General features: G+C 41.1%; 1 protein-coding gene across 19 annotated transcripts in view; it reads left to right on the top strand.

Annotated features, from left to right (window-relative positions):
* Positions 1-26,620, top strand: part of brsk2b (BR serine/threonine kinase 2b) — an 899,053-nt gene that overhangs the window by 833,309 nt on the left and 39,124 nt on the right. For 15 of the 19 annotated variants that reach the window (XM_039736387.1, XM_039736429.1, XM_039736405.1 and 12 more), the window contains one exon: positions 9,499-9,546. The exons of the other annotated variants lie outside the window; for them this stretch is intronic. In XM_039736387.1, coding sequence (XP_039592321.1) covers positions 9,499-9,546 — 48 coding nt within the window. The remainder of the gene's footprint in view (positions 1-9,498; positions 9,547-26,620) is intronic. 19 annotated transcript variants of the gene reach the window in all.

The following is a 26,620-nucleotide window of genomic DNA, read 5'->3' on the forward strand; positions in this document are numbered from 1 at the left end:
AGGAATTAGGGGTCAGTGTTTAAAGATGATGATTATATTTTGTTAGCATCAAATTTCAGATTGTATTTGGCCAGTCAGTTTACAACACAGACATACGGTAAATGTATGTGTTGTGGCCCACCAGGCTGGCACCGCCAGCTGAACCCGACCCAAGTTCAATGCGCACTTTGATTTTATTTGCTTTTTCCCTTGTGGGATATAACACAGTCCCGGCATAAGCACAGCGCAATACCACAAGTCTCTTCCTTCTCTTTATCTTTCTCCTCCTTCACTCCTCGGGTCAAGCTTCGTCACTCCTCCTCCCGACTCTGGCTCCCTGAGTAGTGTCTGTCGGCTCTTTTTATAACACACCTGGAGCACTTGATTGCTCGTTTCTGGTTGCTCTTCCAGGTGTAGTGGAAGAACTGCCCATAAGGGCTCAGCAGCTCCTACGGCAGCACCCCCTGGCGGCGCCTGCGGATCTCAACAGGGCTGCATCATACTCCAACTCCCATGAAGCCCGGCGGGAGTCTGAGGCACCGCTGCAACCCCATCTAGCATCCCGGGGGAGGTAAATGCTTGGGCATGCTTGCTCCCCTGGTCCTCCCAACGTGGAGGCATCCCACCTGGGCAAGAGCCCCGGCCGCACGCTGCATCATTTATGGGGAGGCTTTGGTAAGATTATAATTTTGTTTCCACTGTTACTGTAGGCTGGCAGTTAAGTATAGATCTACGTTTATAGGCAGAATCCAGTATAGATTTTTCAAGTTAATTTTATTGCACAGCTTTTCTGTAACATTGCTCTGGGATTTGGGGCCTCCACCTTTAGGAATAGGGGGTCAGTTGACTCGATGCCCTCCCCTACATAGCTCTTTATGGATAATTTATGGATTCTTTGCCAGCTGCCGTCAGTTCTCTGTTATTAAATGTGATGATCTGCTCCGCTGAGCTGAGTCACTTGCTTAGAGTCCCCATACCCCAACATTCAGTGAGGACAACAAAAAATAAACTTTGGATATCCATGAACCACAGGGGCCTTCAGAGGGAAGAAAAAAAATCACACAGCAGAGCAGCTTGGCAATTAAGTTTTCCTAATGACATTTATAAAGGAGAATGATCTGCGCCTTCCGAAGACATGCAGCCGAATCCGCAGAAACACATGGCTCAGCAGACCCCCAAGGGCCAAAAGAGGTGTGGGCCAAGCCGCCTGTCAGCTTCTGCCATTACGCAAGTCGCTGGCAATCCTCAAGGCTGCAATGCAGCAAAACTTAACAAGTGGTGTTTAAAGCCTAAATTTACTGTGTGAATTAGCAGATGATGTAGAAAAGGAAGAATGGCAGGACTGAAGAGAACACCACTGACAGCTGTCATGAGGGGTAACATTTACTTTAATGCAATGGTTCTCAAACTCTGGGGCGGGCACCCTAGGGGGGCGTGAAGTAACAAAAGGGGGGGCATGAAGATGTGAAAAAAAGAAAACAAGACTCAAAAATATGAAAAATACATCTATTGAAACCAAAACAAATTAACTTAAACTACATTCTGATAGTAGAAAAATAAATATAGAGTTAGATAAATGTCGATAAAAGTTAAGTAGGTATAATAAAATATGCATCTATGATATATCATTAATTAAAAAAGAACAAATTGGTATTAGTGGGCTCCTTTCAAAAAAACGTTAGGGGGGGAGCGATTAAAACCGTTATGAAAACTCGGGTCGCAAATACTTAAAGGTTGAGAAACGTTGCTTTAATGTATAGATTGAACTAATTTTCTTTCTGGTAATAATATATATATTATAATATAAATATACAGTGCCACTTTGTGTCTCTTTGTAATATTAGTGAAGGAAGTGAACTTTGAGTGGGGCAGATATGGGAATTCAACCAGTGACTTTGAGCCATGTAGCTCAACCCTCTCCCACATGATCGTGCAGTACAGAATAATTTAAAGCAGTCAACAAAGGAAAGTAAATTTTATGTAGCATTCTTCTATCATTATAGTTTGTCATCCCCCATTCAATAAGACTAGCATGTTGCATAAATGAATTATACTTTATTTTATACTAGCCACATGAGCTGTCAAAGACAGTTAATAGAATAAATTGAAGAATATTGGGTATCTCCTGCCCCACCTGTACCTCCAGCACCTTTCTTTGGTATCCTAGCATGTTTGAACCTATCTTGACCGGCACTCCTTCTGTTGACGGCATTTCGGGAAAGCGTGCTTCCCAGACGTAGTCATTTTGAGATGGCTTTGTTGCGTCCTGTCCACTTTTATACTTTCCGTCTAAGACGGCGACTCTCAGCATGCCTCCTACACCTTTTCTCACACTCGCATTTCCTCTTTCAGTCGCATCTCGAAAGCTAGACTGTCCAATCAGATTGCTCACAGTCCTAAATGTTTTATTGTATAGTAGATGTTGCAACTCTTTAGTGAACACCACCACATAGCACTGCCCTTTATTTTTCCTAGTTTAAATAACCATCGCCTTTGCTTTATCTAGAAGCCCCAGGTGATGAACGCCACCTGTATGTATTGGTATCCATAGGTACCTTAACACCACACTCACTAACTAACTTTCATATCACACTCCTTCAACTGGATCACTGTTAGGTAAAGTGGCTCGCTCAGCTCCACACAGTAATTGTTAGTGTTATGATTGAACACAAATAGAAAGACCAGAAATGTTATAAAAAGCCTCCTGAGCTCAAAGCCACTAATTGAATTTTAAAGTTTAATGTATTGTGGACTTGAACCCGGACACAGACAGGCGGACATCTTATTTCGGCACCCAACACAAGTTTATTTTACAAATATTTACAAGTTGACCTCACGTGCACCCCCAGTGCCTCCAGCACCGATTCCCCAAAGTCCAGGCCACACAGTCCTTCGTGCCTCTCTCTCTTCAACAACAACAACATTTATTTCTATAGCACATTTTCATACAAACAGTAGCTCAAAGTGCTTTACATATTAAAGAATAGAAAAATGAAAGACACAATAAGAAAACAAAATAAGTCAACATTAATTAACATCGAATAAGAGTAAGGTTCAATGGCCAGGGGGGACAGAAAAACAAAAAAACTCCAGACGGCTGGAGAAAAATAAAACCTGTAGGGATTCCAGACCATGAGACCGCCCAGTCCCCTCTGGGCATTCTACCTAACATAAATGAAACAGTCCTCTTTGGATTTAGGATTCTCACGGACGGACTTGATGATGATGATGGTCACGTAGACTTCTGCCTTTTAATCCGTCCATCATTGTTGGAGCATCATGAAGCTTTGAGTAGGTGGAGGTGGCGCAGGCCACCACCACAAAGAAACCGGAAAAAGAAACAGAAAAGAGAGTAGGGGTCAGTACGGATTTTAGAACCACCATGAATAGTTATTATGATGAATTGAACATATAGAGTATCAGGATTAAGTTAAATTAAATTAAATTGAAGTTATAGAAAGGCCATGTTAAAGTGATATGTTTTCAGCAGTGTTTTAAAGTGCTCCACTGTATCAGCCTGGCAAATTCTTATTGGCAGGCTATTCCAGATTTTAGGTGCATAACAGCAGAAGGCCGCCCGCCTCACCACTTCTTTTAAGTTTTGTTCTTGGAATTCTAAGGAGACACTCATTTGAGGATCTGAGGTTACGATTTGGAAAATAACGTGTCAGGCATTCCGATATATAAGATGGAGCGAGATTATTTAAGGCTTTATAAACCATAAGCAGTATTTTAAAGTCAATCCTGAATGACACAGGCAACCAGTGTAGTGACATCAAAACTGGAGAAATGTGTTCGGATTTTCTTTTCTTAGTTAGGATTCTAGCAGCTGCATTCTGCACTCGTTGCAAGTGATTTATATCTTTTTTGGGTAGTCCTGAGAGGAGTGCGTTACAGTAATCTAGTCGACTGAAAACAAACGCGTGAACTAATTTCTCAGTATCTTTCAGCGATATAAGAGGTCTAACTTTACTTATGTTTCTTAAGTGAAAAAATGCAGTCCTAATGATCTGATTAATATGTGATTTAAAATTCAGATTATAGTCAACAATCACCCCTAAGCTTTTGACCTCCGTCTTGACTTTTAATTCTAATGTATCCAGTTTATTTATAATAGCCTCATTGTATCCATTATTGCTAATCACTAAGATTTCAGTTTTCTCTTTATTTAACTTGAGAAAATTACTATTCATCCATTCTGAGATACAAGTCAGACATTGTGCTAGTGAATCAAGAGAATCAGGGTCATCAGGTGCTATTGATAAGTACAGCTCTTGGCCGCCTCCAGTCCTCTCTCCAGCTCTGTCCACTTCCACCCGACTTCCGCCATCGACTGAAGGGAGGCGGCCCCTTAAATAGGAACCCGGATGGGCTCCAGCTGCTTCCCGGCACTCCTCCATAGACCCACCCCAGTGTGGCGGAAGTGCTGGCTGCGCACCCGGAAGCCGTCTGGGTGTCCCCTGTCGTCTTCCCCCCAGCACTTCCTGGTGTGGCGGAAGTGCTGGACTCCAGGGTTGTACAGACACTGGGGCGCTGCCTGGCGGTGGCCAACGGGTCCCTACAGGGCTGGGCTTCCAAGCCCTTTACCCGTGGCCCCCAACATAACCAGGGCGGACGCCCCCTCGCGGTCTGGAGGAGGTACAAGCCCACAGTATTATAGAATAACCAGTAACAGCGCACTGAATACACTTGACTTGATCCTTCCTAGTCTTCATCCTCTTTCTCTGTACGTTTACCATTCGTTTGGTCAGAGGTTGATGCGCTTGCTGCTTCCTGAGCAGCTCTTCTTTACTCCATCCTAGTGGCCTGCTTCTTCTTTTCTTCAGTTGGCATCTTTTCACATTAAAACTGATTAAGTCAGCATTTGTGTTGTAATTACTTAGTACGTTTTCTTTAAATTTTCACTTAAGCTGGCACTTAAGTCTTCAATCTACCTCAAGAATGAATTCAGACATGAAGAGGGTGATGAAGCGACGGTGAAGGTGGTAGGGATGAGAACGGCGCCTGTACACATGCGCCACACGGCCGCCCTGCTGGCTGCTGCCGAGAGTTGATTCTACAATAAAATAAAATAAAAATAAAAAGAGGAATAACTTTGGAGGTCAATCATTTTCCCGAAACCGGACAGTAGACGCCACGTTGTATATGTGTACCAAATTCCAGGTCAATGCATCAAACGGTTTGCGAGCAACAGGCGATTTAAGATCCTGGACAGACAAACGAACAGCCACAGTAGCGTATTAGATATAAAGATTAAACAAACAAAAATAAGAAACAATAACACAATAATTAATTCATCTGAAAGGCTCAAGGGCCAGAGAGAAGAAAATCAACTTATACAGAATAAGCAACAAAAGAAATACAGAAGAATGTGCCTGATATTTGAAGAGCTTGTTGAGGTTTGATGTCACTAGCACAACGTTTCTCAACCTTGAAATATCATAACAGTTTTAATCGCGCCCCCCTAATGTTTTTTTGAAACCCTAATAAAATGTATTCCTATATTTTTTTTGTTTTATTATACCTACTTAACTTTTATCGACATTTATCTAATTCTGTATTTATTGTTCTAGTATCAGAATGTAGTCTAAGTTCATTTTTTTTGGTTTCAATAGATGTATTTTTCATATTTTCGATTCTTGTTTTCTTTTTTTCACATCTTCGCGCCCCCACAGGTTGAGGACCGCCGCACTAGCGCAGTAATACATGTATTTTATGGTATGCACAGTGTGCTTTTTTAGTTATTTTTTTAAGCCTGCATCTTGTAACCCACTTTGTGATGAAGACCACACTGCTTTAGACCACACAGCATATTCCATAAATGAAGTAGTAGCAGTAAGGAGACCCGGGTTCGCTTCCCGGGTCCTGCCCTGTGTGGAGTTTGCATGTTCTCCCCGTGTCTGTTTCCTCCGGGTACTCCAGTTTCCTCCAAAAGACTTGCAGGTTAGGTGCATTGGCAATCCTAAAATGTCCTTAGTGTGTGCTTGGTGTGTGTGTGGGTGCCCTGCCCGGGACTTGTTCCTGCCTTGTGCCCTGTGTTGGTTGGGTTTGGATCCAGCAGACCCCCGTGACCCTGTGTTAGGATATAGCGGGTTGGATGAGGATGGATGGATGAAATAAATTCATTAAAATGGAGTTTATGTACTGTCACTCCTTACTGAAAGCCATCCTGTGACATCGCTATTTGCTTCACTCAGTCCTAATGGCTTGCCACTCTGTTCCTGCACACGTATATTAGCTACGATTTCATATTTTGGCCTAGGTGATGAACATCATACATACAGATAAGTTCCACAATTGTCTCTGTGTTATGGGAAGAGACTCACTCAGAGTTAAAAAGTAAGTGTTAGTGATTGAAGAGGCAGCCTTTTAGTTAGCCATTCAATTCCTTTTCCATTAGGCTATGCCGAAAATTGCTAAAATATAAATCTCCATTCCACAGTGAACAAGATCCTATGAAAATGCAATGTACAGGGTGGTCCAGATCTAATTATGCAGATCCTGATCATCTGGATGACTTTGATTTATGCGGGGACGATTCCAGTTTGGCGTGAAGACGATTCTTCATGTCGTCAGTTCGCACACTTCTCGATGGTCGGGTGATTTTCTATGTTATAAACTTAATAAGTTGTAGCGTAATGAAAATTGCATAATTTGATCCGGACCACCCTATATTTCTACACTTTTAATACAACACTACTCCAACATCCTTAACTTAGAAGGTCATTCACTTATACTGTGCCGTCTTATAATGAACACAATCTTAAAGTAAGCATCAGTGCATTGGCTTCCAGATGTTTGAAACTCTATCACTGGTAAGTGAAGCAACTCCTAGTTAGCAGTCAACACCTTACTATACAGGCTCATTGCATGTTACAATGAGGCAAAAACCATTAAATTCAATAATTAAAAAAATAATAATCATTTTATATAGTGTCTTCCAATGGATAGCACAATGCAAAGGTCTACTATCTCATTTTTAACAACACAATATCATGACCCAGATGTCAAGTCCAGCATATTATTATTTCTGGAAGAGTCTCAATGAGTGTCCTACACTTTGTCCGTGATTGAGGTTGAACAAACAGAATTGCAGTCCAACACTTCATTCCCTCCGTAGCCGTGCTGCCTGTTATGATGTGGAGTCACTTAACTCTTTGAGGGCTGAATATTTTTTCTAAAACATGCAGTTTTCCAAAAAGCACCCAAAGCAAGGGTCTCACACATAAATCAACCTAAAATGTCAGTTGCTGGGTGCTGTGGCCACCAGTTCACATTCTCTTGTGGCTCGTGACATTCACGGGTGGCAGGAATGCGTGGCAGGCTGGCTGCCAGGTTATCTTCGTGTGACGGCAGCAGCAGTCTCCGTCACAGTGCAACGCAATCTGGTTTGTACCTTGTGTCATTATGAGTGGCGGTCTTCATCTATACAAACGTGTTCGGCACCACGATTAGCTGGAGGTCGATCAGCTGATGATGGTACCTCACTTTCGTTTTCGATCTCGATCTCCAAATCACTTGGCATCAGAATCAGAGTCCGACAGGTCAGAGTCCAATTCAGCAATCATATACAAAACGTCGTCCACAGAGTTGTTTGCTTTGTGCCCAGATGTCAATGCCATTTTGGATGCTGTTTCCTTTTCACTACTCCTGTAAATACATGGAAATCTCAGTCAAACCAACAAAGCTAATTTTCCTTCCAGTAAAGAGAGTCGAACTAAAACGTAATGGCAGGTTTTGTCACCATTTACAGTTGCTTACTGCTCTCAACCCCTCCTGCTGACAAAAGTCGACATCCGCCCTTAAAGAGTTAATATAAACAATAAGTAAATCAAATTTTATTTTAAAACTAGGCTGACCCACCTTTTAAGGCGAGCACTTCTTAAGGCAATTCAATATGTAGATCAATTTGATATTTTATACAAACTCATTCATTTGGTTATATTGCATTTGAGCGGTATTACTTTAATACTCGTAGTTTCTGTTATTTTTGTGATGAAATTAAAACATTTTTTCTATATTGAGGTCGCCCTTTTGAACCCCCCTGATATTTACTATGCGGTGAGGCATTTATACTCCATCAACATTATTTCCAGAGACATAATCTTGTCTATTTTTCCAGCGCATTGCGCACAAAAGCAAGGGAACGATGGGAGCACCAGAACTCTGCTCACATCATGTCGCTGCACGCAAGCTGCAAGTAGTAAGTCTGTGATAAGCGGAATACCGCTACGCTTTCCACTCACGGGACGGAAGGACAATCGCGACCGCTTTTATATAGTAAGAAAGAAGAAGAAGATATCGCACAGTCTGGAGTAGAAAATCATCTTTTACCTGGAAAAGCGAAACTACAAATCCCATCGTGCATTGCAAAATGGACGGGCGTGTGAAACTCCGCGCCTGCGTAGCACTCACGGGACGAAAGGACAATCCCGGCCGCTTTTATATAGAAGGATAGTGACTTACAATAGGGGCGGCGCAGTGGGTAGCGCCGGTGCCTCGCAGTTAAGAGACCTGGGTTCGCTTCCCGGTTCCTCCCTGCGTGGAGTTTGCATGTTCTCCCCGTGTCTGCGTGGGTTTCCTCCCACAGTCCACAGACATGCAGGTTAGGTGCATTGGCGATCCTAAATTGTCCTTGGTGTGTGTGTGTGTGTGCCTTGCAGTGGGCTGGCACCCTGCCGAGGATTTGTTCCTGCGTTGTACCTTGTACTGGCTTGGATTGGCTCCAGCAGACCCCCATGACCCTGTAGTTAGGATATAGCGGGTTGGATAATGACTCGGGGAGCACGGTGGTGCAGTGGGTAGTGCTGCTGCGCTGCAGTTAGGAGACCCGGTTTCGCTTCCCGGGTCCTCCCTGCATGGAGTTTGCTTGTTCTCCCCGTGTCTGCGTGGGTTTCCTCCCACAGTCCACAGACATGCAGGTTAGGTGCATTGGCCATCCTAAATTGTCCGTAGTGTGTGCTTGGTGTGTGTGTGCCCTGCGGTGGGCTGGCATCCTGCCTGGGGTTTGTTTCCTGCCTTGCACCCTGTGTTGGCTGGGATTGACTGCAGCAGACCCCCGTGACCCTGCAGTTAGAATATAGTGGGTTGGATGATGGATGGACTTGCAATAGTTAACACCCTCCATATACTTCTTCCCTTTTAATATTCCTCCTCTTTGCTCCAATACACTGCCCTGTTTGTTTGTTTTTTGTCGTATTTTTCTCAGTACTCACAAAGCAGAAGGTAGGCCATGCTGTCTGTAAAAAAAAATAAACATTTTGCAAGTAAGTGTTCACAATATACTGAAAAATTTTAATAACTTGTTAAATAATTTTGAAAAATGAATCATCCGTGTTTGGTAAGGCAGATAGACGTACGAGAGCTGTGAGGGTCCCAGAGGTAAGTAAAGCAGGATCAGGAAGAGGGAAATGCAAACTGCCTCACTCTCAAAGCCAAATGATTTTTCGTTTTGCTCGGTGATCCTAAATACTGAGAATTGAATGTAACATTTCTACCCCCTCGCCCCATCTTATCCAGACACCATCCAATGTATGGAGCTGCTGACGGGCAAGCTTTTGAAATGCGGTAAGATGTCTTCTTCTTCTAACTGTACCCCAGTGTGCACCTTCCTTTCCACACCCCACTGTGACACTGCCCTCACTAATCTCTTCTGCACACCCGCTGTACTTGTACTCCAACCCTCCCTCCAGGCCCCACCGCCACCAGAATGACAATGTAAAATGCCCAGCCATTTGCTAATGGGGCACACAGAGCCCAGACTCGGAAAGGAAAATTGGGATTTAAATTATATGAAGAATGCACCAGCTTGAATAAGGAACAAGTATTATGTTACTGGTCTGGCTGCTGTGCAAAGGGACCTGCCCAGGTAAGACTTGTACACGCTGGGCACCCTTTGATGTTTGGTGTTTCTGTTATATTACTGGCATTAGCTCACCTGTAAAGAAGCGTCTTTTATCCCTGATGGACCTCATCATCTCTGTAATGTGTCATGTAGATTTTCCAGGTCAGAAGAGGATTTAAATGAAGGGTGCTTGCTTTATAAGGTGCTGTGACCCACCATGTAATAAGCATCATGAGAGAATGTCCCGGAGAAATAGTATGTGTGTCTCTGTCCTGTCAGAAGGAATAAATAATGTGAGGTTCATCCAGGCGGAAAGAAACTTTTTTACAAGTCAGCCAAGTTTATGTAGCATCTTTCATATTCGGGTCAGTCACAGATCACTTCAGTGGCAGTTGGGCTTTGTTCTGTAGCAGTGTTAGAAGGCACTTTATAACCAAATAATATTTCACTTAACTTTGAGTGTCACAAAAAAGACTTTCTTTTAATATTGTTCTGTCGCTGTAATCGTGTTGTTATTTTAGTAGTGAGTACAGTACTGTCACAAACCCTTCCTTCTAGTCATTTAACAGAGTGCATTATTGCATTTTTTTTTATTTAAGTGCATCATCTTTGAATGTGATCACCACCACAAGGTAATTAAACTCTGTTTTACATACAGTAGTGCCTTCATTCTTAAGGTACACCTAACTGATAGCATTAACACAAAGCCACAGTTCCTCTTTATTTTAGAGCATTAGAAGATATTATACTGTAGCTAACACTTGTGCAACTTGACTTCACCTAATCAAGCCTACAAAGACTTAAACATTAGAACATTAGAACATTTGAACACTCTAGATGAGAACAGGCCATTCAGCCCAACAAAGCTCGCCAGTCCTATCCACTTGTTTCATCCAAGAAAACATCAAGTCGAGTTTTGAAAGTCCCTAACGTCTTACTGTCTACCACACTACTTGGTCGCTTATTCCAAGTGTCTATCGTTCTTTGTGTAAAGAAAAACTTCCTAACACAACATCTTTGAAAGTAGGGCGGCACGGTGGCGCAGTGGGTAGCACTGCTGCCTCGCAGTTAGGAGACCTGGGTTCGCTCCCTGCGTGGAGTTTGCATGTTCTCTCCCCGTGTCTGCGTGGGTTTCCTCCCACAGTCCAAAGACATGCAGGTTAGGTGCATTGGCGATTCTAAATTGTCCCTGGTGTGTGCTGTGTGGGTGTGTGTGTGCCTTACGGTGGGTTGGCGCCCTGCCCGGGGTTTGTTTCCTGCCCTGCGCCCTGTGTTGGCTGAGATTGGCTCCAGCAGACCCCCGTGACCCTGTAGTTGGGATATAGCAGGTTGGATAATGGATGGATGGATCTTTGAAAGGTAATTGAGTTTTGTTTTATATGATGACCTTTGTCAGGATCTTCAGCAGGTTAAATATACTTTGGTGCTCTTTTGGAAATTTTCCACCTTTTATTTCTTTTCATCCTGCAAAAGGTTTGCATTTTTTTTCTCTGTTGCCACGTTGATGACAGGAACATTTTGCCTCTAAGAACATTTCCTTGCTGTAGCACGTATGTAAAACACAGCCCATTTAAAAGCCAGATGTTTCATCACAGAATTTGTACTCTGTGTAAAAAATGAAGGAAGAATTTCAACCATTAAAGGGAGTTTTTTTTGGTTTAACAAGATAGATATGAAAGGCACTATATGATAGATAGATAGATAGATAGATATGAAAGGCACTATATGATAGATAGATAGATAGATAGATAGATAGATAGATAGATAGATAGATAGATAGATACTTTATTAATCCCAAGGGGAAATTCACATAATCCAGCAGCAGTATACTGATACAAAGAAACAATATTAAATTAAATAATAATAAAAATGAAAAAAATTAAAATAAAATTAATGTTAGCATTTACCCTCTCCGGGTGGAATTGAAGAGTCGCATAATGTGGTGGAGGAACGATCTCCTCAGTCTGTCAGTGGAGTAGGACGGTGACAAAAGTCTGTCACTGAAGCTACTCCTCTGCCTGGAGATGACACTGTTAAGTGGATGCAGTGGATTATTAACAATTAGTTACCAAATGTAGGATATGGGTATGACGTTAATCTGCATCCAGCCCTGCAAGTCGGCCCTCCAACCTGTAGGTGAAAAACCTGAGGATTGGTGGCAGAATTGGCACTCCGCCCACCATAAAAAAAAAACCTCACTCTGGTTCAGTTCCATTGGAACTTGTGTGGTGCTGAGGTGTCACCCGTCGCATGGCTGCACTCAGGTCCCAATCTGGGATCCTGAGTCGGTTCGTCATGTGGTGGGTGCAGCAATGTGCTGTAACCTCTCTATGGGATATGGATTGCCTCTCTAATGAAGATTTAATGAAGTTTATGTAGCATCTTTCATATTCGGGTTAGTCACAGATCACTTTAGTGACAGTTGGGCTTTGTTCTGTAGCAGTGTTAGAAGACATTTTATAACCAAATATTATTTCACTTAACTTTGAGTGTCACAATAAAGACTTTCGTTTAATATTGTTCTATCGCTGTAATTGTGTTGTTATTTTAGTAGTACTAGGGGCTCTGCCCCCTGCTCGCTTCGCTCGCCAACCCCTGTGTTTGGTTAATCGGATATACAATTTTCAAAGCTGTTTTTTTTCTTTGGAATTGTTTCAATTTCACTATTTGCACTTTTACTTTAAAGCTTCATTTAAAAACAATATTTGGAATTACCTTTTCTTCAAGATCGCATTGAATTTTGATTCCGTTTTTGGAGACACAGCGCATAACTGCCCGTGAGTGAATATTGTTTCTGTTTCTCTAATAAATAATCTGACTTTTTCTAATGTTTGTTCCTGTGATTTGTTAATTGTCAAAGCAAAAGCTATTCTCACGGAAAACTGTAAACATTTTAATACGAATGGCATATCAAGATCTCCTTTGGAGTCTAATGTTATTCGCGGAATATATGCATTACCTTTCTTGTCACCTATTGAAATTTGCATCACTTCTCTGTGATCATAAAATTAAACTTGTCGTTGCTTTAATTGTTGCGGGACCACAGATTCTCATAAGCGTATGGTCCATTATTATGTAAATCTACGTTTTGTGCATTGAATGATGCGAAGGTGAAAAGACTTTGTTTTCTGCTCTTTGTCTTTTATTTCTGACCTCATTTTGTCCTGCTGTTTTTTCAATGACACCTGGTCCTGATGATTAATTACCTTTTGTTTGTGCTGATGAGATCTTTACTATCTTTTTTTTTGATACTCTCGCAACTACCGTAATAAAGTGTCACAAAAGTTTTACTTGAACAATCACCGACTTCGTAACCCCAAACACAACTTTCTAGCACCTTCTCCAACCCCTCATTTCCCAGGTCTTGCCCCCCAACCCTTACCGCATCAATCAATACCCCACTATCAGTCTTCCATGCTGTCCTCCGCCCTCCCTCAATCGGACCTAACAGTCACTTAAAACAAAAAAGGCTTCAACCCGGCTGGGACGCTACAATACTTTCAAATTTTACTGCTTTCATATTCTTTACCTTTCTCTGCATGTGTATCGCGCCATCGTTTGTTTGAGCCTTTTGAATTCCACTGCTTTCATAATCTCTTATCTGCCTTTTCTCTCCAGTGCTTTTGGGTCTCTGATCTCCACACTGCTCTTTCTTCTTTGTTTAGTTGTTGGCGTTTCATCTAGAACGTATTCTCCTTATACGCTTTATATGTGCTGAGAGCACAGGATCTGTGTGTGCTACGTGCCTTTACACGACTGAGTGTTTTGTCTGCCGTGCTCTTATTTGATATTGTTTGCATCTTGCAGGTCTTTTAAAGTGTCTTCCAAGAACTTCCGAGAAGATCACGTCTCGTCGCCCTGCTTTTTCTTTCCATAATAGAGAGATGTACAGTAATGTCACAAACACTTCCTTATAGTCACTTAACAGAGTGCATTATTACATATTTCTTTTTATTTAAGTGCTATGGATTGCCTCTCTAATGATTGTTTGCTTCATCCCATATTTCACAAGACATTATTTCTCCCAACCCAAAAAGCTAAAAATTAGTGATTTGTTGATTTTTTACCTGGATAGGCTCTCTTACTGGCTCATTTGTAAACGAATGTTTAAGTTGGCCCAGTATCCCATCCAGATACTTTTCAGATAAAACCTTAAAGATTCCACTTCAACCACACAGCTGGGTTTGTTCTAGATTCCACGGCTTCCATGTTAAACTCGCCTCCAGGAAGTAAGGGACCAGGAATAAACTACTGAATCATGGAGTTAAAGTGGAAATCTTGTCACCTTTTTGAAAGTATCTGAATGAGGTAACTGGCTCAACTTAGCTATTAATTCATTGAATGAGTACAATGTACTAAACAGTCCCCTCTCAATTTTCATAAAAGTGAATCCTGTTTAGAGATTAACATCTCTGTTTATTTTGATCTATTTTGTTATTTATTGTCTTATTTTCGGTCTGTTATCTAAAAGCAGCATTGATTTGTTACACAGGTTATCTTGTTTCATTGTAGATAAAACTAACATTACATGAAATTACTACACCAGGGGCTCCCAAACTTTTGGACGTCAAGTACCACCTGAGGTTAAGTGAGTGGCGTTGCGTACCACCCGCACCTTGTTGAAAGGGAGGGAGAGCTGTATGGGGGAGTTTGGGTCTAAACCGCCCCAAAATAAAAGTTAAAGAATTGAAAGAAATTATGCATAAAATTAATGAAAAAATTTGTGCACGTACATAAATTGATAAATTCTGCCTTCGGCCTGTATGTGACGCAGTTACCGAAGACGAAAATGTATCGGCTTTGTGCTTAGATCTAGTGACTATGATGCGATACAGCGGCAGTGCACGTATAACAACAAACGCGAGCGGTTTCTGTGAGGCAGAGTTACCGAAGACTAAATAGTGTCGGCGTTGTGCTTTCATCTAGTGACCAAAAGCTCAAACAGTAAAGAAGTAGAAGTTGACTTCCACGAAACGGAATTATGGTAGCATTAAATGAACTAAATACTGATTCGAATAATAGGTTTTATTTATTCAGATGATGAAATTTCACACCACACTAAATTTGGGAATCCACGTATTATTGTATTTAAACAGTTTCATTGGTTTTTGCTCACAACAGACTTGTCATAAAGGGTTTTGCACAGATAAATTAAATTTCAGGGACCACGATGCGTACCACCTGAAAAGGCTCAGCGTACCACAGTTTGGGAACCGCTGTGAGGAATCTTTAATTTTGCAGGACGTGCTTCCTGCCTTGCACTCAATAGTGCAGTTTCTTTTTTATCATCCTTAGTTCATCTTACCAGCATTTAGTGCAGGGGTGCCCACACTTTTTCGGCTTGCAAAATGACAAGGTTGAAATGATCTACCTACATTAAAAATGCTATATGTATATATATATATATATATATATATATATAAACTGCTCAAAAAAATTAAAGGAACACTTTGAAAACACATCAGATCTCAATGGGAAAAAGAAATCCTCCTGGATATCTATACTGGTATAGACTGGGTAATGTGTTAGGAACGAAAGGATGCCACATCGTTTGATGGAAATGAAAATGATCAACCTACAGAGCCCTGAATTCAAAGACACCCCAAAAATCAGAGTGAAAACATGATGTGGCAGGCTAGTCCATTTTGCCAAAATTTAATTGCAGCAACTCAAAATTGTACGCAGCACTTTGTATGGCCCCTGTGTTCTTGTATACATGCCTGACAACATCGGTGCATGCTTCTAATGAGATGACAGATGGTGTTGTGGGGATCTCCTCCCAGATCTGGACCAGGGCATCACTGAGCTCCTGGACAGTCTGAGGTGCAGCCTGGTGGCATTGGATGGACCAAAACATAATGTCCCAGAGGTGTTCTATTGGATTTAGGTCAGAAAAGTGTGGTGGCCAGTCAATGGTATCAATTCCTTCATCCTCCAGGAACTGCCTGAATACTCTCACCACATGAGGCCAGGAATTGTCGTGCACCAGGAGCCACTGTACCATCATAGGGTCTGACAATGGGTCCAAGGATTTCATCCTGATACCTAATGGCAGCCAAGGTGCCTTTGTCAAGCCTGTAGCGGTCTGTGTGACCCTCCATGGATATGCCTCCCCAGACAATCATTAACCCACCACCAAACTGCTCATGCTGAATGATGTTACAGGCAGCATAATGTTCTCCATGGCTTCTCCAGACCCTTTCACTTCTGTCACGTGCTCAGGGTGAACCTGCTCTCATCTGTAAAAAGCACAGGGCACCAGTGGTGCATCTGCCAATTCTGGTATTCTATGGCGAATGCCAATCGAGCTGCATGCTGCTGGGCAGTGAGCTCAGGGCCCATTAGAGGACATGGGGCCCTTGGATCACCCTCATGAAGTCTTTCTGGTTGTTTGGTCAGAGACATTCACACCAGTGGCCTGCTGGAGGTCATTTTGTAGGGCTCTGGCAGTGCTCAACCTGTTCCTCCTTGCCCAAAGGAGCAGATACTGGTCCTGCTGATGGGTTATGGACCTTCTATGGCCCTCTCCAGCTCTCCTAGAGTAACTGCTTGTCTCCTAGAATCTCCTCCATGCCCTTGAGACTGTGCAGCGAGACACAGCACACCTTCTGGCAATGACACGTATTGATGTGCCATCCTGGAGAAGTTGGACTACCTGTGCAAACTCTGTAGGGTCCAGGTATCGCCTCATGCTATCAGTAGTGACACTGACTGTAGCCAAATGTGAAACTAGTGAAGAAACAGTCAGAAAAGATGAGGAGGGAAAAATGTCAGTGGCCTCCACCTGTTAAACCATTCCTGTTTTGGGGTCATCTCATTGTTGCCCCTCTAGTGCATCTGTTGTTAATTTCATTAACACCACAGCAGCTGAAACTGATTAACAACCCCCTCTGCTACTTAACTGACCAGATTAATATGCCATAAGTTTCATTGACTTTATGCTATACTCTGATTAAAAAGTGTTCCTTTAATTCTTTTGAGCAGTATATATTGTATATACTGTATATATATATATATATATATATATATATATATATATACTGAGTATACTGTATACATAAAATACATGTTGTTGTACCTTGCATAACTGAATAAACTTCATGGCACAATAACAATTCAGTACATTTATGGTCACAGCAGTATTTGGATTTAATAATCTTCATGTGGGAAAAGGCTGACTCGCATAAATGAGTAGAGCCGAATAATGCAGTAAGGGAGCTTTTGAATTCAGCCGAGTGAAAAATGACGGCTCTCTGATTAACTGCGGTTTTAGTTCCCTCTCTTTTCTCTTTCTCAGATCACTTTTTGGAAGGACGTCAGTGTCGTAGTTTTTATGAACATTGCCTTTCCACATTTTCCTTCTTTGGAATAGCAATGATAGATTGACAGATCAGACAAATGCACTTCGATTGTGACATTGTGATAAAAATAATCTAGATTACAGCCGGAGTTTTGCAGTAGCTTGTGCATTTGATTGTGCGTGCGGGATGACCAGTGTGTTAGAAGAGAAGAGATCTCACACTGGCCGTCCTGTATGTCAATCAAGTGGCAAATAATTACCACCTGTTTTGTTAATCAGACATTAATCTATACTAATAAAAGGCAAAGCCCTCACTGACTCGTCACTAATTCTCCAACTTCCCGTGTAGGTAGAAGGCTGAAATTTGACAGGCTCATTCCTTACAGCTTACTTACAAAAGTTGGGCAGGTTTCATTTCGAAATTCTACGCCTAATGGTCATAACTGGAAGGTATTTTTCTCCATTAACTGTAATGGAGTTGAGCTGGAAGGGCGGAGTTTCGTGTGACATCATCACGCCTCCCACGTAATCACGCAGCACATAGAAAATCAGGAAGACCTCAAAAAAGCGCTTAAGAAAACATGCATTATATAATTGAGAAGGCAGCGAAACAATAAGAAGCGAGCGAGTGACATATACAACCATATTCATGAGTTCTGCTACTTCGGAAACAAAGCACGATGTAAACCTACACTTTAAATTAAGTTCATAGACAGGCTGCGCTGGCGTTTGTAATTTAGTGCCTGCCCATATAAGGCCGTCCGTCAGCGGCAATCCAATAGCAAACTGCCACTAAATATTCACGGGTGAAGGACTGTGTTTATGGAGAGGAAGATGAGATGGTCAGGGTGGTGTTTGGACACAAACTCAGCAAAACTGCGAGAGAAAGTTTTAAGTGCCAGGACTAAGGTAACATTAAAAACAGCCACGGACATAGCACGAGATGGCACCAGCACAGCTGGGAAACTTCGATGCATGTACACCGAGCGGCTCACGTGAACTGACGAGTGCACAGATAAAAGCAACAGTTCCAAAGAGCGCTGAACAAAACCGAATTACACAATTGAAAAGGCAGCAAAAATATGAAGCGCCTGATAAGCATATTCATAAATCCAGCTACTGCGGAAACAAAGCACACGGTGGAAAAAGTCAATGTCCCGCTAAAGGAAGACAGTGTAAAAAAAAGTGCATGCAGTGTGTCAGGTCTCAGATAAAGAAGAAGACGAGCTGTTTATTGATGCAGTAAGAAACGAATCGATGAATGAAACCTGTCATCTTTACAACGATTGACAAACACGGAATGTAACTTGAACACAACACATCCTACAAATACGAGCCTGATTGAAAGAAATAATGATAATCAAATCCTTGATGACAGCAACACTCAGTAACACTCACAAAACAAATACTGTATATTGACAGTCATGTTACGTTATTTTTAAAATGTTCCCTTTTCTTTTCTAGCTTTTTAACACACTACTTCTCGCTGCGATACGCTGGTATATATATATGTATGTATATATATATTCCGATCTACATACTCGAATAATGGATACTTTATTCGCCATCAATGATTGTTTTGGTAAAGCCATACTCAGTGTATTCATTAGATGAACGGTAAAAAGTAAGAGCGAGGGAGGATGCAGGCTGTAGTGTGTCAACTCTATCTGAATTGCGCGATCACATTTCAAAAATATATCTTTTCAAGTTCTATTTAGTCCATATTTGTCAAACTCAAGGGCCACGGGCCACATCCGCACGGCGTGTAATTATATCCGCCCCGAGATCATTTTATATACTGTATTATTGTTATTAATGGCCCAGGTATATGAAGCGCTGGTAACACAATAAACTACAGATCCCATAATGCAGCGCTTCAGCTGCCTTGCCGAACACTTATTGCGAAGCTAGCTCACGCGATGCTGAGAGAAAAGTTGATTCTGAAAATAGAGCCTTTCAAAAGCGATGGGAGGCTGAGTATATGTTTACTGAACCCGTGTGTCTCATTTGTGGAGCTAATGTGGCTGTAATTACAGAATTTAATCTAAGACGGCACTATGAGACAAAACATCAGGGTAACCTGAATGCAATGCAGAAGATACAGAAAGCAGAATAATTAAATAAGAATCTGACACTTCAGCGGACGTTTTACCGTGCACAATCACAAAGTGATTTCAAGTGAAGCTGCTTTTATGAGAGACACAAATGCACCAGTGCAACTTTCCCTCTTTCCCTGTTGCCAAGTAATGTTAAACCAAGTCGTCACTACGGTGTTCCCAAATCGCACTTTGCTGATAAACTGAGCGCACTGAGTTTGCACGGCGCTTTGGTGACTTTGAAGAACAAAAAGTCCGTCTACATGCGGCTCGAACCTTGTGCATGTTTGGTAGCACATATCTGTGTGAGAAGCTCTTCTCAGTGATAAAGACTAACAAAACAGCACACAGGAGTCGCCTCACTGATGAGCACCTGCAATCCATCCTGAGAATCTCCACAACACAGAACCTCACAGCAAACAGAAACGAACTTGTGGCCAAAAAAAGATGCCAGGCGTCCAGCTCTAAAATGACATATGAGCAAAGACAACTGAATGATTTGATTTGTTATTGCTGAAAGGAACACATTTTATTTATATTTCCAGGTTTTGTTATGCAGCATGTTCATATTTGAATTTGGATAATTTTGACAGGATATATTTTTATGGAGAGCAAAATCTTTTGGGATATTTAAAATCTAAGTTTATTTTTATATAAAATTACATAAGAGTAAAGAAATTTGAATGTTTGTTCTTTTAATGTTTACTTTATTTCTAACTTGTATAATTTAGACAGGATATATTTTTATGGAGAGCAAAATATTATAAGTTGTTTAAGGTTTGAGTTGATTTATTCAGGAATAATATTCCTGTCTGTTTTTACCATTCCTACCAAAGATATTTCTGTCGACTAAATAAAAATTCCTTCTATTTAAAATTTAAATAGAACTTGAACAAATACGATAGTTCATAATATCCACGCAGACTTGCATAAGAGCGTGAGTTATCCGTTTTAACAAGCAGCGTATTGCACTGATACGAAATAGCTGTGTGTGTATATATGTAGATATATATGTATATGTATATATGTTTATATATGTGTGTGTGTGTGTATGTATATATATATATGTATTTGTGTGTATATACAGTGGTGTGAAAAACTATTTGCCCCCTTCTTGATTTCTTATTCTTTTGCATGTTTGTCACACAAAATGTTTCTGATCATCAAACACATTTAACCATTAGTCAAATATAACACAAGTAAACACAAAATGCAGTTTTTAAATGGTGGTTTTTATTATTTAGGGAGAAAAAAAATCCAAACCTACATGGCCCTGTGTGAAAAAGTAATTGCCCCTTGTTCAAAAATAACCTAACTGTGGTGTATCACACCTGAGTTCAATTTCCGTAGCCACCCCCAGGCCTGATTACTGCCACACCTGTTTCAATCAAGAAATCACTTAAATAGGAGCTGCCTGACACAGAGAAGTAGACCAAAAGCACCTCAAAAGCTAGACATCATGCCAAGATCCCAAGAAATTCAGGAACAAATGAGAACAGAAGTAACTGAGATCTATCAGTCTGGTAAAGGTTATAAAGCCATTTCTAAAGCTTTGGGACTCCAGCGAACCACAGTGAGAGCCATTATCCACAAATGGCAAAAACATGGAACAGTGGTGAACCTTCCCACGAGTGGCCGGCCGACCAAAATTACCCCAAGAGCGCAGAGACAACTCATCCGAGAGGTCACAAAAGACCCCAGGACAATGTCTAAAGAACTGCAGGCCTCACTTGCCTCAATTAACGTCAGTGTTAACGACTCCACCATAAGAAAGAGACTGGGCAAAAACGGCCTGCATGGCAGATTTCCAAGACGCAAACCACTGTTAAGCAAAAAGAACATTAGGGCTCATCTCAATTTTGCTAAGAAACATCTCAATGATTGCCAAGACGTTTGGGAAAATACCTTGTGGACTGATGAGACAAAAGTTGAACTTTTTGGAAGGCAAATGTCCTGTTACATCTGGCGTAAACGGAACACAGCATTTCAGAAAAAGAACATCATACCAACAGTAAAATATGGTGGTGGTAGTGTGATGGTCTGGGGTTGTTTTGCTGCTTTAGGACCTGGAAGGCTTGCTGTGATAGATGGAACCATGAATTCTACTGTCTACCAAAAAATCCTGAAGGAGAATGTCCGGCCATCTGTTCGTGAACTCAAGCTGAAGTGATCTTGGGTGCTACAACAGGGCAATGACCCAAAACACACCAGCAAATCCACCTATAAATGGCTGAAGAAAAACAAAATGAAAACTTTGGAGTGGCCTAGTCAAAGTCCTGACCTGAATCCAATTGAGATGCTATGGCATAACCTTAAAAAGGCGGTTCATGCTAGAAAACCCTCAAATAAAGCTGAATTACAACAATTCTGCAAAGATGAGTGGGCCAAAATTCCTCCAGAGCGGTAAAGACTCATTGCAAGTTATCGCAAACGCTTGATTGCAGTTATTGCTGCTAAGGGTGGCCCAATCAGTTATTAGGTTCAGGGGGCAATTACTTTTTCACACAGGGCCATGTAGGTTTGGATTTTTTCTCCCTAAATAATAAAAACCATCATTTAAAAACTGCATTTTGTGCTTACTTGTGTTATATTTGACTAATGGTTAAATGTGTTTGATGATCAGAAACATTTTGTGTGACAAACATGCAAAAGAATAAGAAATCAAGAAGGGGACAAATACTTTTTCACACCACTGTATGTGTGTGTATGTATGTATGTGTGTATGTATATGTATGTGTATATATGTAGATATATATATGTATATATGTGTATATGTATAGATATGTATATATATATGTTTATGTGTGTGTGTGTAAATATATATATATGACAACAACACTCATCACTCACAACAGTGACAAAACAATTACATTGACAATCATGTTACGTTATTTTCAAAATGTTTCCTTTTCTTTTTCATTGCTTCTTTAACACACTACTTCTCCGCTGCGAAGTGCGGGTATTTTGCTAGTCTATACTAATAAAAGGCAAAGCCCTCACTCACTGACTCACTCACTCACTCACTCGTCACTAATTCTCCAACTTCCTGTGTAGGTAGAAGGTTGAAATTTGGAAGGCTCATTCCTTACAGCTTACTTACAAAAGTTAGGCAGGTTTCATTTCAAAATTGTACGCGTAACGGTCATAATGGTCGACAACGTCCGCCATGTTAAACTTTCTTATTTATGGCCCCATCTTCATGAAATTTGGTAGGCGGCTTCCCTGCTCTAACTGAAACCGATGTACGTACTCGTTTCGGTAGTATGATGCCACTGTTGGCTGCCATATTGAACTTTCCAACGGTCTTTGTTACCTATGGGCTCATCTTCAAGAAATTTGGTACGTGGGTTCACAACGCTAACGGAATCCTACTTACGTACATATATATGTCCATAGCCTGCAGCTCGGTCACCGTGTGAGGTGGCGTTGGGTCCCCCATCCCAACGCCTCCCATGTTGTTGGCTGCCTACCTATATAAGGCCGTCCGTCGCTCCAGTCTCTTCATTCCCTTCCTTGCTTTGCCACGGGATTCACATCTCCCAGCTGATAACTGCAGCCTATTTATTTAATCCATGGCTTCTCCGCTGTTTTATTGTTCGTTTATTACGATTATAGTTATTGTGTAGGTATTTGAGACTTACTTTACATTGCTCAGGTACCCATTTCCTTTATCATTCCAACCGTACGCCCATTAACATGTCTATCAAGGTGATCACCATCGATCAAAGAACTGTCACTTACTGAGTGGTTTCCATGCCCATAGATGGCACCTACCATTCTCTGTGTTACATATTGCACGGCCATATCAGGCTCACTCTTGATATCCGGAGGAACATTGTGTCTTATGTATTGAATGACTGGGACAGGTTCAAGGTGTGGACTGATGACGGTACAGGAGATAATTATACTACACAGGAACACTAGAAGAGTCAAATGCTTAAGCCCTTCACCTGTGGTTCTGCATGTGAGTTGATGGCTGCCGCTGAATTGTTCGGTTGTCACTTTCAAGTGTACAGAAATGGCCAAATATTTTACACCTTTCGACAACCGCCAATGCCTCTTAAACATCTTAGATTCACAGCTGACGATTTGAGTAGTGGACACTTTGATGTTTATGAATGTTTCAGCTCTCAAAAGCTGGATGTAAAGTTATCGATGAAACCGGTTGTATGCTTACAGTGCTTGACAGATGCCAAATGTCACTTCAACACAAGTCCTACAAATACTGTCGTAATTGAAACAAACCATGAAACTCAAACCGATTATGACAGCAGCAATCCAAGCTGTGAGATTTGAGACAAGATTACTGTTCACATGGCCAACTGTACGTTGAATGCTCAAGAGTAAGCTCAGCGCACAGCTTGGTCATATTACAACCGGAGGGCCGAACTCACAATGTGGTATACAAAGAGATCCTTAACAAATAATTATTGGCATATTTTCCCTCAGTTTAAAAAGGTTTACTTTTCTTCTTAATAAAAATTTTAAGGCAGTACTTTGCCGCTGCGAAGCGCGGGTATTTTGCTAGTAATAATAAAATGCAGATAACCCATAAACCAGCAGCTCTCCAGCCAATTTAAAAATGTCTGTCTTTAAAAAAATGTTTAGAAATAAATGAGAAGGGAATTATAAGGAGCATTAAGTTTAATTCAGTTCTAGCACACAAAACACATGGATAATGCTCTCAGGTTAAGAAACTCTACAGCGCAATTACAATTTTTCTTGGATGAATGAAAGCACTAACAAGGCATACAGTTAAATACTAAGTTTCATTATCAGCAAGGACAGAGTTCTAATTAGGAAACCAGTTGGAAGGAAAACCTGCAGCCACTGCGGCCCTCCAGGACCGTGATTGAGGACCCCTGCTAGAGTGTCTTCTGCAGTTGTGCCCAATGGTCTAATCCTTCTTGAGCCTACTTTAAATACTTTAAAAGTATTTTATCTTCACCCACAGTTAAACTTTATCACCTCTTTCTGCCTATTCAAGTGTGACCGTTCCAAAGTGCTGGAGGAAATAGTTTAGCATGCAAGAACGTGGTGGCCATCTTAAGTCAATCTCCCCGATTATTCATTTCTTTTTGCAGACTTACGTCAGTGGCTCTGGCTTGCTGAAGTGTATTTGCAAGACAGCTGGCTGCCCACCATGGCTACTGTCTTTCCTCCTGCTGGCACAATTAATGGCCTGCTAGGTTCTATCTGCCTGATGCACAAATTTAAATAAATTTCACATCATCATTTTTATTTGCATTGAGTATTCAATCATTGACTTTTAAAAAAAGGAAGCTGTGAAATATTTAAAAATCTGTTGCATGTGAACTCATTTATGATTGACTCCATTTCTAAAAACACTAACCTCCTCGTGCCACACTGCCGTGAAGTGTCCTTGTGTACCATGGCATCACAGTTTTCATGTCACACCTTATTTCTGGAGAGGCCGTAATTTTTGACATAATCTTGTTATTTGCTTTGTACTGTGTATCACGTATGGTGGTTTTTCACTTTAGAAAATGTAGACTAAATAATTAGTCTTAGACTGGCACAAAAGTGATTACTGTTACCTCATAGCTGTTCTCCATGTCTGCGTGGGTTTCCTCCGGGTGCTCCAGTTTCCTCCCATAGTTCAAAGACATGCAGGTTAGGTGCATTGGCAATTCTAAATTGTGTGTGGGTGTGTGTGCCCTGTGGTGGGCTGGCGCCCTGCCTGTGGTTTGTTCCTGCCTTGTGCCCTATGTTGGCTGGGATTGGCTCCAGCAGACCCCCGTGACCCTATGTGTTGGGATATAAGCAGGTTAGAAAATCACTGACTGACTGACTTTTACCTCATAGCTCTAGAGTCCCAATCCAAATCCCACTCGGTTCCACAGTAAGCGAGGAGTTAAAACGTTCTCCCTATGATGGGTTACCTGGCACCCTGTCCAGGCATTGTTACTGTCTTATGCCCTATGATTGCTGTGATAGGTTCCAGCTTCTTCAGGGTCTGGATGTATGGATTATATAGCTCACTTCTTACGGTTACACATTCAAACATGTTTATGCTTTTATTGTTCAAGAAAACATAATATTGTATGACGCAGCTTTACAATTGGATTAATAAACATGGACAGATTCTTCAGGGACTGAGCAGCCAGTCAGGTGCTTTACGGTATAAACCATATTTCATAACAAGCCTTTCCGCAGTGAATGCCTCCCTAAAGCTGGTTGCAGGTACCAAGCAGTTGCATCAGCCTTTCTTCAACTGGAGCACTCACACTTTAAACCAGTGGTTCTTAAACTTTTAATCCTGAGGACTGAAAGAAAGACTGAAATAAGAAATTCAGTACCAGACTGCAACCTAAAAAGTGAGGACCATTACCATAATGACAGCAGAGGCATACATTGACAAATAACAATGGCCATATTAAACATTTATTTCTCACATGACTATTACTAGAAAAGTGGAAAGCAAAGAAAAAGTTAAGAAAGCAATAATTATCATTTAAAATATGAAATAGATTAATGCTTGGTGTAAGCTTTAGTAAAGCTGAGAGAAATGCAATCTTCTTTGTACAACGTGAGGATACGATAAGTTTTGAAAGGACAGTATGAATGAACCTAACCTAATCATTTGACTCAAAGTGGCAGATAAGGAATGAAGTAGTCCAAAAATATTAATCAACTACATTTATTTGCCTTGCTTAAATAAGATATTTTTAGAAATACTTGCTTTTCAAATGCGCTCCACTATTACAATGCATTCTTCTAAATAGGTTTGCAAATCGTTCAGCATATCCTGGGTTCCTGTCAACGGTTTAGTAAATTGAGTAAACAAAGTTGAGTCACCCAGCTAAATTATTCCTAAAAATATAAGGGCTCTTTGTATTTTATGTGGATGATGGGATAACTGTTGGAAGAATTGGACAAACAGTCCAACTTAATTCTACCAAATGACCACTCTGAAGTTCATCTCATCCCTTGGATATTTTCAGCTGTTCTTAAAAGTTCTCAGTGGGCCAAAGAAAATGTCCTTCACACTACCAGAAGATTGAAATTCATTGATTCTCCGTAACATAGGGTTACAGGAAGGAATTTGTCCTTGCTGAGACACATTAAACTTAATACAAGATCATCTTGGCACCTCTGTTGCACATTCAGTTTTAAAGTATGTTACAATGGTGAACACGCAATGAGACACTGACTGCATTTAGCATACAGCACTGCCCTGACACCATAACCCCATTACATTCAGTCACCCTGGAAAATTTTCACATTCTTGGGTCGTACCTGCTATTTTCTGTCAGGGTTTTGGCTTTTGTTTTCATTTTTCTATACCTTTTTGCTATTGATTTCAGAGATCAAACACTTATTTTAGATGTTTTTGAGGCTTCTGAATATGAAATTGACTATCTATCTATCTATCTATCT

The sequence above is a fragment of the Polypterus senegalus genome, chromosome 1 (genome assembly GCF_016835505.1).
Source record: "Polypterus senegalus isolate Bchr_013 chromosome 1, ASM1683550v1, whole genome shotgun sequence".
Classification (NCBI taxonomy): Eukaryota; Metazoa; Chordata; class Cladistia; order Polypteriformes; family Polypteridae; genus Polypterus; species Polypterus senegalus.